We start from the raw sequence: 19,676 nt of genomic DNA, 5'->3' as shown, positions 1-19,676 counted from the left end.
GCTGGGATTGGAAGATGGGGTGGGGACGGAGGGACAGGCAGGGGTGGAGGGTCCTAGATGGGTGTTGGTGTCGTTGAGTTGTTGGAGCTTGTGTTCCTTAGCACTTGAGAGAAAGAGAAAAAGTTTCTTGTTGAGGCGTCGGATGAGACAAAGAATAAAGTGAAGCTGGGGACACGTGCAGCTTTGAAAAAGGGTACGGCGGTGCTGCTGGAGGGAGAGGTCGAGTGTGTTCCTATGGTGGCGCATGGCACTGAGTGTGGTTCTCAGAATGTGATGGGAACAGCAGTCCGAGAAACGTTTTATGTCCCGGAGATATCTGTAATCCTGGGTGGGTTCGAAACAAGAGGGATGGGATTTCAGTTGAAATCCACGTGGGGTAAGTCGGAGACGGAGACAGTCACTGAGAAAGAAAATATGGCTGTGAAAGCGGGTTTTAGTAAACACCTTGTCAAACACCAGGACAGAAATGGAAAGCAATGAAGGTGAACAAGGCAAAAGAGAGATACGGAAATCTTGTCGCAGAGACAAACAAAACTTCTTCAAGGTAGGCATTTCTTGAAGAGCAGTGGCAGTCAATTAAACAAAGAGATAAAAACAAAAAACTGCGGATGCTGGAAATCCAAAACAAAAACAGAATTACCTGGAAAAACTTAGCAGGTCTGGCAGCATCGGCGGAGAAGAAAAGAGTTGACATTTCGAGTCCTCATGATCCTTCAGCAGAACTGGGTGAATCCAAGGAGTGGGATGAAATATAAGCTGGTTTAAGGTGGGGGGGTTGGGTCGGGGGAGAGAAGTGGAGGGGGGTGGTGTGGTTGTAGGAACATGCAAGCAGTGATAGGAGCAGATAATCAAAAGATGTCACAGACAAAAGAACAAAAGCACACAGGTGTTGAAGTTGGTGATATTATCTAAACGCATGTGCTAATTAAGAATGGATGGTAGGGCATTCAAGGTATAGCTCTAGTGGGGGTGGGGGGGCATAAATGATTTAAGAATAATGGAAATAGGTGGGAAAAGAAAAATCTATATAAATTATTGGAAAAAACAAAAGGAAGGGAGAAGAAACAGAAAGGGGGTGGGGATGGAGGAGGGAAGTCAAAATCTAAAGTTGTTGAATTCAATATTCAGTCCAGAAGGCTGTAAAGTGCCTAGCCGGAAGATGAGGTGCTGTTCCTCCAGTTTGCGTTGGGCTTCACTGGAACAATGCAGCAAGCCAAGGACAGACATGTGGGCAAGAGAGCAGGGTGGAGTGTTAAAATGGCAAGCGACAGGGAGGTTTGGATCATTCTTGCGGACAGACCGCAGGTGTTCTGCAAAGCGGTCGCCCTGTTTACCTTTGGTCTCTCCAATGTAGGAATTAGTAATCTTGTTGTGCAGAGTCCTTTAGGGAACAGTAACAATAACATGATAGAATTCTTCATTAGCATGGAAAGTGAAGTAATCAGATCTGAAAGTAGGGTCCTAAATCTTAAGAAAGGGAACTACAAACTTATGAGGTGTGAGTTGGCTAAGATAGAATGGGGAACTTTATTAAAAGGCATGACAGTGGATAGGCAATGGCTAATATTTAAGGGACAAATGTATGCATTGCAGCAGTTATACATTCCTTTCTGCCGCAAAGACTCAACAAGAAAAGCAGCCCAATCATGGCTAACAAAAGATATTATGGAAAATATTAGATCCAAAGAAAGGTCATATAAAGTTGCTGGAAAAAGTAGCAAGCATGAAGATTTGTAGCAGTGTGGAATTCAGCAAAGGAGGACCAAGAGATTGATTAAGATCGGAAAAATAGAGTATGGGATTGAACTTCCAAGGAACATAAAAGCGAACTGTAAAAGCTTCTATAAGTCTGAAAAGATTAATGAAGACAAGTGTAGGTCTCTTACAGTCTGAAGCAGGAGAATTTATAATAGAGAACAAAAAAATTGCAGAGCAATTAAAATAACTACTTTAGTTCTTTCTTCGCTGAGGAAGACACAAATAACTTCCCAGAAATGCTAGGGAACAAAGAGTCTAGTAAGGAAGAAGAATTGAAGAAAATTAGTATTAGTAAAACAATAGTGCTGGAGAAATTAATGGGACTAAAAACTGATAAATCCCCAGGGCCTGATAATCTATATCCCAGGGTACTAGAGGAGGTGGCCATGGAAATAATAGATGCATTGGTTGTCATCTTCCAAAATTCCCGGCAGATTGAAGGGTGGCAATTATAACCCTACTATTTAAAAAAGGAGGGAGGGAGAAAACAGGGAATTACAAATCGGTTAGCTTTACATCAATAGTAGGGAAAAGCTAGAGCCTATTATAAAGGATGTGATAACAGATCACTTAGAAAATATCAATGAGATTAGACAAAGTCAACATGGATTTATGAAATGGAAATCATGTTTGACTAACCTGGTGGAGCAGGACTCATGCAGGTAGTTGGAGACTGACTTATCCCTGACTTGTGCCTTAGGCTTTAGGGAGTCAGAAGGTCAGTTACTTGCCACCGAATATTCAGCCTCTCACTTTGCTCTAGCAGCCACAGTATCTATGGGCAGAATTTTTCCCGCTCGAGTGTGAAATGACGTGCGTTGATGTCGGCCGAGCGTCCCGATGTCAACGCATACTCTTGTGATATTTTGGTCAGTGGTCATGCACGGGAGATGGAGGTACGCTTGCCATTAATTAAGAGGCCAGTTAAGGCCCTTGACATATCAATTGTCGGCGATTTTACGTAGCCCATGCAATTTCTCGGCTGTCATACAGCCAAAAATGGGCAGGTGGGCAGGCCACAATTTGCTAAAGCTCACCCACGAGCAGGATAAGAAGCATTGTCATTGTGAGTAATATGGAGTTTTGTGTGCTGCTGGTTGCTTGTTTGAACTGGACAGCTTCATCTCGCTTTAGAGCTTCATTCTGAGCATATCTTGGCTTCATTTCAGGGCTCATTGTTGTCTTCCAGGCCCCCGGAGGATTCAGACTGTGTGAGCCCTTCCAGGTGTCAGACAGCCTTCCATAACCCTCGTAATGAGGATTGAGGTCTCTGCTGGAGGCACCTACTCTGAGGTGGAACACGAGGGGCAGGAGGCCAGGTGCCCCAGTGCAGATTCTGGGGGAGGGACCTGTGGGAGGAGAGGCACAGGGGGGCAGGGCCAGCAGGAAGTCCAAGGTGGAAGGGACTGCAGAAGACAGCACTATCATGCTGCCAGGTTCACATGCAGTGATGCAGCTACATCAACATGTCCGAGCTGCAATGCCAAAGGAGGATCTTCAAGGAGATCGTTAACTCCATTTGTCAGAGGATCGGGCCTGAAATCAGCTCCGACTGTGTGGGTGGACACCCCATGCCAGTGGATCTGAAGTTCATAGTAGCCCTCAACTTTATGCCTCCGGCTCTTTCTAGGACTTAGTGGGGGATCGGTGTGGAGTCTCCCAGTCAGCTGTCCACAGTTGCACCAAGCTGGTGACAGACTCTCTGTTCAGGCGTGCATTGCCTTCCATTCATTTCCGCATAGACGAGGCCAGCCAGACTGAGCAAGCCAGAGCAAGCATCCAGGATGCCATCAACTGCACACGTGACCATCAAGGCGCCAGTGGGTGAGCCGAGCGCCTTCGTCAACAGGAAGGGATTTCACTGCATGAACGTGCAGATAGTGCGTGACCACAAGATGCAGTGAAGCTGAATGCAAGCCTGTGCAAGGTACCCTGGCAGCTCCCCCAGGTGCCGAGGCTCTTCAGTACTCCAGCCCGACTGGATGGATGGCTGCTGGGTAAAAGGGGCTATCCCCTGAAAAGGTGGCTCATGATGCCTCTCCGCCACCCAAGAATAGAGGCCAAGCAGCAGTGCAATAAGGGCCATGCCTCCACAAGAGCAGTGGTAGTGAGAACCATTGGTCTTCTCAAGATGTGCTTCCGATACCTGGACTGTTCAGGGGGCTCACTGCAATACCACCCAAAGTGCATATCACTGATAATGGTTGTATGCTGCGCTCTCCACAATTTGGCACTGGCAAGGGGGGACGCTGCGGAGGAAGAGGATGTTGACGCAGCTGCACAGGCAACAGATGATGAATCCAGTAGTGAGCCCAAGGACGAGAACGGTGAGGAGAATTCTGAGGCGTGGAGGCAGGGACACCCAGAATGCATTGATCCAACGCTCCTTCAGCCAGCCTACCAAATAAGAACCACCACCACATGCCAGGGCTGCAGCCTCCATCTCAATCCCAGAGAGGAGCATTTCTTTGGCGACCAACATACACCCTGTGTCTGTGAAATAAAGTTTCAAGAGACACACGTCCATTATTACATAATGGCCTACCCTGCACCTACAGAGCAAATGAAGCATACTCAGGCCAATAGCACAAGATGTGATATATTGCTGAGCTAAACATTAACCGGTGTTGTTTGAAACACCATTAAAAATCTCAAGGCAAAATGGGAGAACAAAATATCACCCATCTTGTGCTTAAGGTGCTTTAAATTTATGTTTGCAGGTGCTATGCCTATTGTCCCCTCTCCCCCCCACCACCTCCCACCTACAGCCTCCTCACTGGCACTGGCATTGGAGACAGCCTGTTGACTCTGCTGTCCTGTTGGCCTTGATGACTTTGGCGGTCTTCCTCTGGCCTGTGGAACCTAATTCTGGCCCCGCCTTGGAGGAAAAGACCAGTGCCACGGCTAGTATCTCCCTAGTTGCCGCAGCCTCATCAGGTACTACGATCACTGGTAGATGGGGCAGAGGAGCTGCTGCTGACATATAGAGCGCCCTGAGAGGAGCCCAGAGAGACGACAGGCAGTTCTTGCGCCAACGTGAGGTCATTCTGGACCTTCCTGTTCAACATTGATGGATGGGCACCTAGCTGGGATGCTGAGTGCCCCATCCATCTCATGGACACTGACCATCCGAAGTCAGTGCCTGTGGGCTTGCAGGTCTGAATGCATCCCCAGGGACCCCTGATTCTGTCCCTAGAGCAGTGTCTCTGTGAGAGTCACCTCTCTCTCCATAGATGAGCCATTGTGCTTGGCCATGAGCGTCAACATAGTGGTCATGCTCCGGAGGGACTCCTCCAAAATGGAGACCATGGCACACATTTCGCCAGATCCTCCGCACGCCTCTCTGGACTTCCAGCATCTGCTGCCTAATGGATGACTCCAGAGGCACATCATCAGCCTTCAACTGGGCATTGACCTGGTCTCCAGCAGTCCTCCAACTGCCAGCGCCCTGGGCACTTTCTGCCTCTGCCTGCACTTCAAGCGAGTGTGAAGTGCACTCACCAATGTGCACCAAGATACTAGATGGCAATCTAATGCCCATTGAGTTGCTGATATCTTGATGAAGGTGTGTGGGCATGGTTGTCTTCCAGGGTCAGGGGTGGCCCTTCAGGGTCCTCAGTGCGAATGCCTGCTGGTGAACCTAAAAGGGAGAAGAAGAACATGTCATTAGTGAAAGTCATCACACTGTCACTGTGCATGCCAGGCACCCTGGTGAGACAACGGAGATCTGCTTCATGGTGCCCTTGTCTTTCGATTATCAATGGGGACTCCAGTTTCGAGGCTCACATCAATGAAGAGACTACACTAGAAAGGTTGCACAAGCCAAAATTCCCACCTCTGTGCACTGCACTCTTCGTCTGACACCCTAGCCTCACCGTGGCTGGTTAACCGAGGTACATGGTGTCTCCTGCTCATAGTGGGTTAGGATGAGGAGGTGCGGAGGTCCTCCGCCAGTCCGCGACCTCTCAATGGGATGTCTTCTCCTGAAAGGGCAGAGGAGCATCGATTACCTGCAGCGCCATTGCAGCCTGGCCAACCCCACCTGAGGAACACCTCGCATGCCACATCCAAATTGTGGCCCTCGTGAGAGCCGTGCAGTCCAAACAGCCAGGGCACACCTCCTTGGCCAACTCGGGTGTCATTGACAGGTGCCACTCAGGCTGTAACCCTCCTGAGCTCCACGGGGGAATGGCCAGCCGTTAACTGCTCTCCACATTAACCCATGGCAACATGGTACTCACCCTTCCTGAGCACAGCAGATCATTGAAGCGCTTCAGGCAGTGCACCCATGTGCGCCTCACCACGTCATGGCTGCTCACCTGGGATGCCATCCCCTCCCATGCCTTCTTGGTGAGGTGCGGTGGCCTCCTCCTCCCGTCTCTGGGGGCAAGGGTGTCCCTACTGGCAGCCACTGCCTCCAAGAGAGCAGCAATGCACTCATCGGAGAAACGTGGGGCCAAATGACCCGCCGACCTCACCTCCCGCATGTATTATCCTTCCTGGATTGCAGCCATGTCGCTGCTGCAATTCCAACAGAGGCAGCCTCCTCGGGGCTGCCTGCAACGCTTTTGAATCAGCATTGGCCCCTGCGGACAACAGGTCTCTGTTCCCGTTCGCCCCTTCTTGGAGGTTCCCCAGCTGCCTTTCATGCTGGACGGGCCTTAATTAGCTTGCCAGCGTGAAATCACCTTCCAACCCCGATCGTGGGTGGCGGTTGGCTTCCTGACCAGCCCCGTCTGCCTCCGTCGAGCCTGCCTGACAAGGGCAAAATTCTGCCCTATGTGACTGATCCAGATCAGTTGTAATGCCCAGGACGTTGATGTTGGCATTACCATTTAAAAATCTGCGGTTGAATGTCAAGGGGATATGCTTGGATTCTCTTTGTTGGAATTATCACTGCTTGGCACCTGTGCTGCACAAATGTTATTTTGTCACTTTTCAGCCTGAGCCTGAATATTGTCTAGGTCTTACTGGGTGCAGGCACAAATTGCTTTATTATCTGATGGGTTACATATGGAAATAAACAACGTGTAGTTATCATCCCTACTTCTGACCTTATGATGGAGGGAAGGAGCTGGAGATGTTTAGGCCTAGGATATTGCCCTGAGGAATGGCTGTATGATGCTCTGGGGCTGAGTTGATCAACCACAAGCATTTTCCTTTATGCTGGTATAATTCTAGGCAGTGGAGAATTTTCCCCTGATTCCCATTGGCTTCAATTTTACTAGGGCTCCTTAATGTCATACTTGGTCAAATGCTGCATTAATGTCATTTCATCTCACTCCTGGAATTTAGCTCTTTTGTCCATATTTAAACCAATGCTGAGCAAACTGATAGGAAGTGGATTCACTCTGTAATTTTCCACAGGATTACCTGCTTTCAGCCATGCCACTGAGCAGTTGTCAAATAAAGTTCAAAATATTTGCAGAGTAAAGAAGCTTAAAGCAAATTGAGACTACCAGTTCTTGCTAAGGTTGCCAATTGTGGTAAAATATATTCCTGACGGTTTCATCCCATGACTTGCTCCCACACTCCAGCCATTATTCAGCCAACATATCCATGACACACTGCCTTCCTACCCAACTGGAATGTAAAAAGACTCATTACCCAATTGGATGATGATTGATTGTCAGCCAAACTGCCTTTTTCCCATTTTCAATATTTTTATACCTGGTAAAAAGAAACGTTCAAAGAAAATGACAAAAGAACAATCTTTTTTAATGTCCCGATGACTTTTCCCCAGAGTTGCACACAGCATTGTCCTGGACATCGACCTTCAACTCTTGGAGGCCAATCCTAGAGGATTAAAGATATGACGCTAAAAAGATATGGAACCTGGAATCGCTTGGGGATGCAAACCCAGTAATTAAACTGTAATTGTGCCAGATGGTGTCCTCCAATATTGGCTCCACAGGATCAGTAGTGGGCAGCTGATTAGGATCAATCTGGTGCTTGCTGATTCCACTATAGAAACCTTTTGGGCATACCACAACCCACACTGGATAGAAACATTAACAATTGCTGCCCTTTGGGGCAGAGGTTGGCCCTTTCTGACTCCTCCTTCACTCAGAGGAACAATGTGAAGACCCCTTACCAAGGGATTTGTTTTAAATTCATGTTTTTTGTTTGGTAGTCCAGGCCAATTCCTGGGCCTGGATCTCCCAATTACATCAATACATCATATCTCACCAGACATACATTCTGGATCCCACTGAGATAAGACTCCTTAAAACTATTAGCAAAGGTTAGGAGCAAACACATTCAGGACTCAGCCTATTTTCTGAGCCATCCATTGGACTTCTAATGGAGCTATAGTAGGAGTAAGTTGGAAGGGCGACACATTTTTAAGGACATATATTCTTCTGTGTTTACAATTAAAAGGAAAATTGCTGTTCTAAACTTTTATTAAATTATGATACATTAGTACATTTTTTTAACTTTACACACAGGAGAATGTATCCTGGTATATTGTCCACTATTCTATGCCTACCTTGTCCCTTCAAAATTTTTTAAGTGTTTCTAATTCTGTTATACTCCTGTTGTTACGACCGGGATGGGAGGAGCGTGCGTATGATCCAGCCCTACTACTCTGCAGGCCGTACCATTAATTTAAATGTTTAATTTTCTCACCAAAATAGCCAATCATCTATTTCCCCTACTGATGCCCAGTATAAAAGTGTCTTCAACCAGGCTTCTTTCAATAAACTCAGAACGATTATAAAACAAAACTCCTTTTTAACAAGTTGCAAGTATTGGTTAACATACAATTGTAATTCAGAAGTATAACTATCTACCTCTTCTGAAAGGATTCCCCCAGCACACACACACACAAAAAAGGACAAAGGACAAACAGATAGAGTCTCTCTGCAGAGAAGGGCTTTAGAGGATAGACATTATAAAATAAAGGATAAGGTTTGCAGGGTCTTGACGCTGTCCACCTGGAGTTCCCTCGTGAAGGTCCCGGTGGACATCTGGAAGGTCTCCCCAACTGGCCTCAGCTTTGCAGGTCCAAATGCGGATCAGTTACACTCAGATGAGGGTTCTCTGGCCACAATAGCCACACGCAATTTTAGACAAGATAAAGAGAGAGAAAGAGCCAGTTAAGGTAGCCTTCAATCCTCAGCAAGTTCCCCAACCAGACTGCCTTCAACACCAGCAGGTTCCAAATTTAGTTTTTTTTTCTCTCTGCCATGTGATTTCCAGCAAGTTACTAGCCTTTTCTCCTTCAGTTTTTTTTTCCCCATTAATTAAAGTGACTGCAGTTCAAAACAATCTTCTTCAAGTACCATTATTGGTCAGGTGATTTCTTGGAAGAGGCCTGCTTGTTGACAGTTCCAAGGTGAACTTATGACCTTTTAAAAAAAAAAATCCCAGGTCAACATCCAAATGTACAATCCAAATCCTTCCCTTTTGTAAAAGAAAAAATCTGATCTGATTCCAACACTTTTAACTTATAATAGGAAAGAGGGTGTAATGAGTAATTTTTGAACCTTTAGGTTAGTTGTACCTTTTTGCTTATTAAAATCCCAGTTTAGATCATTTCTTCGTACTTATTGCTGGGTCAGATGTTTGTCTAAATCCACGCAAGGTCTTGAGTACTTTATCTAAACTTCATGCCAATCTGCTATAGTGTGAAGTGCTATGAGACATTAATGAATGAGTCATTAAAACTGAGGCCCTGGCTGTCAGAAGGTCATTAAAAATCTCATGCCAGGACTGAGAGGAGAGCAGGGAAGTATCCTAGTGTTATTGGCAACAAATCTCCAACCACTGAAACCATCAGAAAAAGTGAACAGATGAACTGATTGCCTCTCTTATAGGCTGTCCTGGATTGTTCAAACCAGCTGCTGCAGTTAGTTACACGAAAATACTCAGTGTACCTCAAAACAATTCATTCTATGTGAACTGTTATGGAGTATTTCTGGGATGTGATGAGTTGTATATAAATTCTGGTATTTCTTTTTAATATGATTGCTGATTTTCCACAATGCAAATGGTGAAAAGGAGGATATAACTTATTTATTTGTATCTTTTAGCAAATGGAAGTGGAGTGCATATTAGCAACGTGCGTTATGAAGATACTGGCGCTTATACTTGCATTGCCAAGAATGATGCAGGAGTGGATGAAGATATCTCATCTCTTTTTGTGGAAGATTCAGCGAGAAAGACACGTATGTAAAACCTTTAGAAACATTTATATGTTTTTTTATCAGCACGAATTTTGGGCACTTCTAAGAATGTGAAAGGATGCTGCGATATGAGGTTTTTTCACGAAGAGAAATTCAAAATCTCTCCACTATTTTGAGGTCTTGAGCACATTATGTAAACTTCATGCCAATCTGCTATAGTGTGAAGTGCAATGGGACATTAATGAATGAGTCATTAAAACTGAGGCCCTGGCTGTCAGAAAGTCATTAGAAATCTAATGCCAGGATTGAGAGGAGAGCAGGGAAGTATCCTAGTGTTATTTGCAACAAATCTCCAACCACTGAAACCATCAGAAAAATTGAACAGATGAATTGATTGCCTCTCTTATGGGCTGTGGCAATCCTGGATTGTTCAAACCAGCTGCTTCAATTAGTTAGATAAAACAACTCATTCTATGTGAATTATAACGGAGCATTTCCGAGGTGTGACAAACTGATATATAAATCTCTGTTGTGAAGAAAATTGACTGCCTGGAAATTTTTTACAATTGTTCATACAATGGGAAAATACTGCCTTCCCCCCAGGCGAGTTTGGAGGCGGGGAGCATTTGCTCAGGTGGGAGGGTGCTACCGTCACACCTTTGCCCTGATTCAATCCAGGGCAGGAAGGCTCATGGAGGGCCTCCACCCCCAACCAATTAATTGCTCACTTAAGGATCTCATCCGGCTGCCACCGTGGGTGGAGCAGTCATCATGCTGAAAGCCCGATAAGCAAATCCTGTGGACATTGCTTGCAGGCTCCCGGGGGGAGAGGGGTTGGGATGGGACAACATATTCAAAGGCACTCAGTGTCTGATTGAGCGACCAGGCATTAAGAAGGAGGTTTGGGCCCACTGAGAGCCACCCCTTTGCTCTTGCTGGCAACCCCCTTCCCATCGCCTACCCCCACCCTGCAACCACCATTACATTTTCATTGCTGATTCTGGGCCTCTGGTGGGTGCATTACCAGCAGCTCCTGTTGACACTGCCTGCCATGGACAGCTGCCTGCCTTGAATTGGCTGGCAGCTCTAGGGAGGCAGGATTCTGTATAAAACGCCACAACTGGAGGACTGTATGTAGTTCTGGTCACCACATTATAGGAAGGATATGATTGCACTAGAGAGGGTGCAGGGGAGATTTACCAGGATGTTGCCTGGGCTGGAGGATCTGAGCTATGAGGAAAGATTGGATAGGCTGGGGTTGTGTTCCTTGGAGCACCGAAGGTTAAGAGGGGAGCTGATAGAGGTGTATAAGATTGAGGGGCATGGATAGGGTGGATAGCAAGGCACTTTTTTCAATTAGTAGAGTGGTCAATAACCAGGGAGCATAGATTTAAGATAAGATGTAGAAGGCTAAGTGGGGAATTGAGGAGAAATGTTTTCACCCAGAGGGTGGTGGGAGTCTGGAACTCACTTCCTGAAAGGGCGGTTGAGTCAAAAGCTCTTGTAACATTTAAGAAGTATTTAGATATTCACTTGCAATGCTGTAGCCTCCAGGGCTATGGGCCAAGTGTTGGAAGATGGGATTAGTGTACATAAGAACTAGGAGCAGGAGTAGGCAATTCAGCCCCTCGAGCCTGCCCTGCCATTCATTACAATCATGGCTGATCTCATTTCGGCCTCAACTCCAATTTCCCGCCCTTTCCCCATAACCTTTCAACCCGTTACTAATTAAAAATCTGTCTATCTCATCCATAAATTTATTCAGCGTCCCGGCATCCACTGCACTCTGAGGTAATGAATTCCACAGATTCACGACCCTTTGAGAAAAGTAATTCCTCCTCATCTCTGATTTAAATCTACCACCCCTTAGCCTAAAACTGGCTTCTCATTCTAGAATGCCCCAGAAGGGGAAACATCTGCTCCGCGACTACTTTGTCTATCCCCTTTAGCATCTTATATACCTCAATTAGATCTCCTCTCATCCTTCTAAACTTTAGCAAGTATAGGCCTAAACTGCTCAATCTCTCCCCATAAGACAAGTCCTGCATCTCTGGAATCAATCCAGTGAACCTCCTCTGAACCGCCTCCAGTGCAACGACATCCTCCCTCAAGTAAGGGGACCAAAACTGTGCACAGCAGTCCAGGTGCGGTCTCACCAATACCTTGTACAGTTGCAACAACACTTCCTTATTTTTATACTCTATTCCTTTAGCAATAATGCCAAAATTTAATTTGCCTTCCTTATTACCTGCCTACATACTAGCTTTCAGCGATTCATGCACGAGGACACCCAGATCCCTCTGCACTGAAGCATTCTGAAGTTTCTCTCCATTTAAATAATAAGTCACATTTTTATAATTCCGACCAAAATAGATAACCTTACACTTATCCATGTTAAATTCCATCTGCCAAATTTTGGCCCATTCACCTAATCTGTCCATATCCACTTGTAAATTTCTTATTCCTTCATTGCAACTTACTTTCCCACTTGTTTTGGTGTCATCTGCAAATTTAGCTATAGTACCTTCTATCCCTGAATCCGAGTCACTAATATAGATTGTAAATAGTTAGGGCCCAAGGACTGAACCCTGTGGCACCCCACTTGTTACAGCTTGCCATCCAGAAAAAGACCCATTTATCCCAACTCTCTGCTTTCTGTTAGTTAGCCAATCCTCAATCCAAGCTAATATACTACCCCTAACTCTGTGTGATCTTATCTTGTGTATTAATCTTTTGTGTAGTCAGATCTTTGTTGACCGATGTGGACACGATAGGCTGAATGGCCTCCATCTGTGCTGTAAATGTCTATAATTATATAAGGTCTGCCACTGGCAATTTAAATCCCTAATTGGCACTTAATACAGCAAGCCTTCCCCAAAGGAGGCGACATGGGACTCTTGTCAGCTCTCTAGCTGGCATGCTAAACCCCTGTTGCCTGGATTAAATACTGCCAAATATTCCTATGAATGCAGGCCTAATGAGATGAATTAAGAAAGGCATGATTGAAGAAATATACACGAAGCACACCTGGCTTCAAAATGTATTTAAGTTTATTTGCTCAAAAATGCAGAAGAAAACTCCAAAATAACTCCATAGGAGACTTTTAAATTATGTTTGCTTACTTAAACAGTTACAATGAAAATCATATCATAATTTTGTCCACTACAACATATTTTGGACATTTTTGAAAACAAATCATCTTACCACTTTAATATTCTGTAATTGCCATTCATCTTAGCCTCAGACAAGTAGATATAACATTCAGGGCAACATTTTCCTCCTGTCCGGGGTGGTGGTGGTGGGGCGGTGGTGGGGGGTGGGGGGTGGGGGGGGGGGGGTTGGTGGGTGGTGGTTAGTGCGGGAGCGGGCCACGCCCCCATTCGCCAACTGGAAAATTCTTGCTTTAAAGATAAATAATTTTACTAAACTATGAGCAGAATCGTGTGTCGTGATGGGAGTCTTGACCGCCAACTTGAGAGCCCCACGTTGCTTCTTTCCAGGTATTATGTGCCAATCAAGCACGTGACACCTTTCCCAGGATCAGGACCCAGCGTGGTAATCCTTCCACTGAGAGCTGCCAGCTATTCAGAGGCTGGCAGCTCTTTTCAATGGCAGTGCCACCAGTAAGCGCTGGCTGTTGCTGGAACATCACCCACCCCAGGTCACAGTTGAGTAATGGCAGAAGAGGGTTCACAGGATGGGGATTACAGGGGGGAGGTTTGTAGGAGAGTTGGCAGTAAGGGCTGGGGGTGGCTTGCAGCAGCCTCCCCACTTCCCTAGACCAGGTCCTTCAAGCAGGCACTGAGTGGCTTTGAATGAGGGATCCCCCCTGGCAGCCAGCAGGCAGATACCTCTGCCGTATGCACTGCATGGTGAGCCCCTAGCCCACCATTGGTCTAACATCAATTGCGGCAGGATGAGGCTCTTAATTGGGCATTAATTGCCCACTTAAGGGCCTCAATCGACAGCGGGCAGGAAGGCCGTCCATGGGTCTTCCCACCACAGGCTTAATCAGGGAAGAGGTGGAAAGGTGAAGGAGTCCTCACCCTCCTGCCCGATTAAATGCTGCCCCACCTTCAAAATCTCCATGGAGGAGGGCACAACACTTCAGCGGGTTCTTTAACTTCGCACGAAGAGCAAAATAATATACAAGATCTTCATTTTTAAAGTAAAATTGCAATTTTTTTAAGGGATTGTGTAACAAAGTGTATTCCCAAGCAAGCAAGTCATTTCAGATACCTTGATCTAATAATAGATCAGACTAGTTGGGATGAATGTCTTGCTCTGTGTCAGGTTTAGGTAGCACTGTAGCACAGTAGCACTGAGAGTTAAAATCACCCCACCCAATGCTCTGGATATGAGTTTCAGTGTATTTTAAGTCTTTTTAATTCTTGAGCCTCATAATCCTGCTGGCCCATCACATCCATTCCAGCCAGAAACTCAGCAAAGACCAACAGAAGGCTACACCCCTGCGACCAGGGTGTCTGTTCTTCCTGACCCAGCGTACAAAATAAAGTGGGGGAAAATTACCATTTTAGGTCTGTTCTGGCCACGCTTCTCTTCCCAGCTGGGTTGAGCATAGACTCATAGAGGTTCGGCTTCTTTATCAGGTCACTGAGTTAAAATTGTAGACATGTCCTGTTGCTGTCAACCGAAATGCAGTATGCATTTGTGGAAAAGGTTCCCATCAGCTTTGGGCAGGTGGTTTTGTCACTTGTTTACTTGACCAGGTTAAAATTGGAGACCATCAGCTCCTGGTGACTTCAGGGCAGTCTAGTAATTTAAGAGATTTTAACTACTTACCCACTTGGTTACTCATTGATGGGTAAGGTTAAAATAGTTGCCTTTTCTTTTTTATAGCAGTGAGTGGAATGTTGCTGCTTTGAAAAAAATCTGCTCATTTGGTAGTAAATGTCACTCAGTTATAAGATTCAAAGAGTCTGCTAGAGTGATAGTGTTACAGATTTGCATGTCATCGCTTCAGTAGTAGGACGTGTCTTTTCCTGGTTGAAGCACATTTCTGAATAGAATAGGTGAAGATTTTCTTCACCTTGACAGTCATTATAAATAGTCAAACATGATAAATAAATCAGTCTTTTTTATCAGTAATGATGAAGGATCAGAACTTCAAACTTATGGTCTGCAGACTGCTGAAGCAACCAAGTCAAGCCACATTTGGGTTGTAAGTATCAAGGATTCAGAAAATCAGAAACAGTGGACCTTCTAGGAATATTGTTCATAATATTTTATCATTTCTGGATTTCACAAAGCATATTTTGCAAATAAAAACGAGCATGTGTCAAAGTTTTTCATCTTGTATTCATCAGGACAGCTATACACAAATACCAATTGTAAAGGCAACAACAATTTATACTGCATGAGAAGAAAATGCTGATAATACTTGCTTGAAACACACCTGCACTGTAAACTCACTTAAGCAGAAGCGGTTTGGTAGATGAGCCACGATGTACGGTAAACAGGATTAGGGAGTTGAATGTGTAATTCAAAGATTGGTTTGGAAGAGATGTGTTTCAATTCATGGAGCACTGGGGAAAGTGGGAGCTGTACTGTTGGGATGCTCTTCACATGAACCGTGCTGTGACCAGTGTTCTGGTGAATTATATAACTAGAGCTGTAGGCTTTAAACTAAACAATAGGGGATGAGGGATCACGTAACGGAAGATGTGGGAAATTAAGGGAAAAGACAAGGCAAGAGACCAAGGGTAATGACAATCAGAGCATGGCAGGAAGGGACAGAGTGTACAAACTTAAGAGTGTGACAGCAGATAGGCCAAGGTTTGCAAGAATAGCAAAAAGGCAGAACTAAACACTATGTATCTGATTGTGTACAGCATTTGTAACAAAACAGATGAATTGTCAGTTCAAATAGAAATAAATGTGTATGACCTGATAGCCATGACAGAGACATGGCTGAAAGGTGACCAAGGCTGGGACCTGAATATTAGGGGTACCTGAAATTTTGCAAGTACAGGAGGCTAGGAAAAGGTGGTGGAGTAGTTCTGTTAATTAATGATGACATTAGTACCACGGTGAGGAGTGACCTTAGTTCTGAAGATCAAGATGTAGAATCAGTTTGGGTAGCGATAAGAAATTAGAAATAAGAAGTGGGAGTGGTTTATAGGCCCCCTGATGGTAACTACACTGTAGGACGGGGTATACAGGAAGAAATAATGGGGGCTAGTCAGAAATGTATGGCAGTAATCATGGTTAATTTTAATCTACATATAGATTGGATAAATCAGATTGGCAAAAGTAGCCTGGAAGAGGAGGTTCAAGAGTACAATGACAGGATTAGTTAATGAACGCATAGTGAAAGAAGCCTGTAGGTAACATTGATCATAACATGATTGAATTTCACATTCAGTTTGAGGGAGAGAAGATTGGATCTCCTAAGACTAGTGTTTGAAACTTAAATAAAGGCAAATACAAGGGTATGAAGACAGAGCTAGCTGAAATGAACTGGGAAATTTGGTCAAGGGTAGGTCAGTAGAGATGCAGTGGGAGGTATTTAATGAGATATTTCATAACACTCAGCAAAGATATATTCTAGTGAGAAAGAAACTCTAGAAGAAGGATGCACCATCTGTGGCTGACTAAGGAAGTTTAAGATTCAATCAGATTGAAAGAAAAAGCATACAATTCTGTGAAGATTAGGGTAGGTCAGAAGATTGGACAGAATTTTTTAAAATAGCAAAGAATGACTAAAAAAGCAACAAGGAGGGAGAAATTAGAGCATGAGAGAAAGTGAGCTATAAATATAAATATATATAGTAAGTTTCTACAAGTATTTAAAAAGGAAAAGAGTAACTAAACTGAGTGTGGGTCCTCTAAAGAGTGAATCTGGCAAATTAATAATGGGAAATAAGAAAGTGGCAGAAGTATTGAACAGATATTTTGTGTCTGTCTTCACTGTTGAAGTACATGTAAATTAAGAGGTGAAAGAGAGAGGGTACTTAAAAGAATTACAATCACTAGGGAAAAGGGTACTAAGAAAACTATTAGAACTAAACACTGACAAGTCCACAAAACCTGATGGACTTCATCCTAGGGTCTCAAAAGACGTGGCTGCAGATAGTATATGCATTGGCATAATTTATCAAAATTCCATAGATTCTGGAAAGATCCCATCAGATTGGAAAATAGCAAATGTAACTCCTCTATTCAAGAAAGGAGGGAGACAGAAAGCACAAAATTACAGGCCAATTAACCAAACATCTGTCATAGGGAAAATGCTCGACTCCATAATTGAGGAGGTTATAGCGGGGTACTTAAGAAATCTTAATGCAATCAGGCAGAGTCAACTTGGTTTTGTGAAAGGGAAATCATGTTTGACTAATTTATTAGATTCTTTTAAGGTAGCAACAAGTGATGTTCATAAAGAGGAACCTGTGGATGTGGTGTACTTGGATTTCCAAAAGATACTTGGTAAAATGTCACAACAAAGGTTACCACCCAAAATAGGAGCTCATGGTTTAGAGGGTAATATATTAGAATGAATAGAGCATTGGTTAGTTAAGATGACACAGAGTAGGGATAAACTGGGTCATTTTCAGGTTGGCAAGCTGTAACTAGTGGAGTGGGCCACAGGGATCAATGCTGGGCCCTTAACTATTTACTATCTCTATCACAGGCTTGGGTGAAGAGACTAAATGTATGGTTGCTAAATTTGCTGATGACGCAAAGATAGGTTGGAGAGTAAGTTGTGAAGAGGACATAAGGGCTGGTATTTTCCGTGCCCACTGACATCAGGCGTGTTTGGTGGTGTAAGCGGACAACATGGTGAGAAGGCCAAAAATCAGTTTCATGACATTGTGAAACCAGTTTGCGATTGTCCGCTCAGCCCATAGATAGCGGACTGAGTTCCCTGCCATCGGACGTCAGGAACTTCATTGTAAATCATCAGCATATCATTGTAAGGCCAGCCCGCTGGGCTCATCCTCGCCCGCAGGATTGTCCACCCACATCGGCAGGAAAGCACGCCGGTGCAGAACACGCCTTGACAAATGTAACGTGACTTACCTCCAGGGCCTTGATCACATCACGGACATCCAAGGAGCAGAGGATGCTGGACAGCAACGGGATCCTGGAGGAACATCCAAGGCATACTGAGTGGATTCTCAAGGACATGGCTGTGCTGCGAAGCAGCTCACAGAAGTTGGAAAGTCACTGTTGATGCTCAGAATGGATGACGGCGAGGGGATTGTAGAGAAAGTTCGACGATCGACTGGGAGGTGAAGAGGTGTTGGGAGTGTGAGGTTGGGAGGGGGAAAATGAAGCTGTTGGGGGGGAAATGAAGGTGTCGGGGGGTAAGGTTGGTAGAAGGGGAACGAAGGTGTCAAGAGGCGAGGTTGGGGGTGAGGGTGTAGGAGGGAGGAGGGGCTAATGGGAGAAGATAGCAACTGGGGAGGTAGGTTTAAGTGGGGGGCGGTGGAAGGTGTAAGGGAAGGAGTTCCAAGGGGAAAAGGAGAACAGAGAGGGGAAGGAGTCCAGGCAGAGGAAGGAGTGCAGAGAGGGGAGGGAGTATGGGAGAGGGGAGAGAGTCCACGGGGAGGCAGGAGTGCATGGAGGGCAGGGAGTCTGGGGAGGGGGAGGAAGGATTGCGGAGAGGAGAGGGAGTAAGGTTGGAGGAAGGAGTTGGGAAGGCAGAAGGAGTAAAGCTAGAGGAAGAAGTGAGGCTGGAGGAAGAGGTAAGGCTGGAGAAAGGAATTGGGAGGGGGGAAGGACAAAGGGTGGTGGAAGAAGTAAGGGAGTCAGGAAGGGGGAGGGGCTAAGCATGGGAGAATCTGGGGGCGTGATGTGGGAGGACTAAGGGGGGGTGAAAAGGGTTTCGGCGGGGGAAGGCATCTGGAGGGGGGTGGGGAGGGGTTCCGGAGGGAGGAAGGGTCCAGAAGGGGGGAAGGGGTTCCAAGGGAGAATGGGTTAGGAGTGGGGGATGTCAGGTGAACATGCAAGGGAGGGGTCTGATGGGTCCATGACTACCTCCTGGGGTGCAAAAAGAGGGTGGACATAGTATGAGGAAATGGTGAGAATGACTGAGGGCAGAGTGAGACAGTAGGGTGGGAACGTGAGGATTCAACAATAGCGGTAGAAGGGACGGCAAGGGTGCTTGGTGGGGATTTGGGGGAAGACACTGACCCTTGGGGTGGGAAGGAGGTTGAGGAGGTGAATGTGGATGGGGTGGGATTTTGGGAAGGAAGGGAATGTGCACATTCCTGGACAGCACCGGGACATCTCTAAAGCAAAAGGCTTGTGGCTGGTAGGTCACGGAGGGGAGATGGAAGATGTCAACTGTGATGGGGGAGAGGAAATGGGTGATTGGGTGAGGGGATAAGATGGGAGAGCTGATGAAAAAGCGAATCCAGTTCATACTGTCCAAATCAAAAGTGAAACAACAATCAAGGTGGGCGAGATCAGGTGCTGCAAGGGAGTGTGATCATTGGGTGGGTGGAGATGCAGGTCAGCTCAGATGGACAACTGAAACGAATCCCAGCAGGCAGCATTCAAAATGCTCAGGACATTGAGATGAGTGTGATACGTGAAGGATCCGCGTGCTTCAGAAAGTGCTTGCACGAGGCGCTGAAAGGCCCTGCCACACACACTTCCCCCTCCAGAATCACTCGTTGGCCAGCTGCTCCCTCTGCAGTGACAGAAGTTGAGGTTGAGGGGCTCACAGGCAAAGAGGTCTCAGAGGGAGAGGACAGCCTCTGAAATTCTTGAGTGGATGACCCAGGGGTGTCCAGCTGCCGCATCTCCTCCCTTCGGGTGCCC

General features: G+C 45.7%; 1 protein-coding gene across 2 annotated transcripts in view; it reads left to right on the top strand.

Moving 5' to 3' along the window:
• The window catches only part of fstl5 (follistatin-like 5), a 1,008,072-nt gene that overhangs the window by 761,964 nt on the left and 226,432 nt on the right, over nucleotides 1-19,676 (top strand). For both annotated transcript variants that reach the window (XM_041200324.1, XM_041200334.1), the window contains one exon: nucleotides 9,795-9,929. In XM_041200324.1, the coding sequence (XP_041056258.1) occupies nucleotides 9,795-9,929 (135 nt within the window). The remainder of the gene's footprint in view (nucleotides 1-9,794; nucleotides 9,930-19,676) is intronic.

This window comes from Carcharodon carcharias, chromosome 1, assembly GCF_017639515.1.
Source record: "Carcharodon carcharias isolate sCarCar2 chromosome 1, sCarCar2.pri, whole genome shotgun sequence".
In the NCBI taxonomy this organism is placed as follows: Eukaryota; Metazoa; Chordata; class Chondrichthyes; order Lamniformes; family Lamnidae; genus Carcharodon; species Carcharodon carcharias.
The sequence above is the reverse complement of the archived record's forward strand: the minus strand, read 5'-3'. Positions and strand labels throughout refer to the sequence as shown.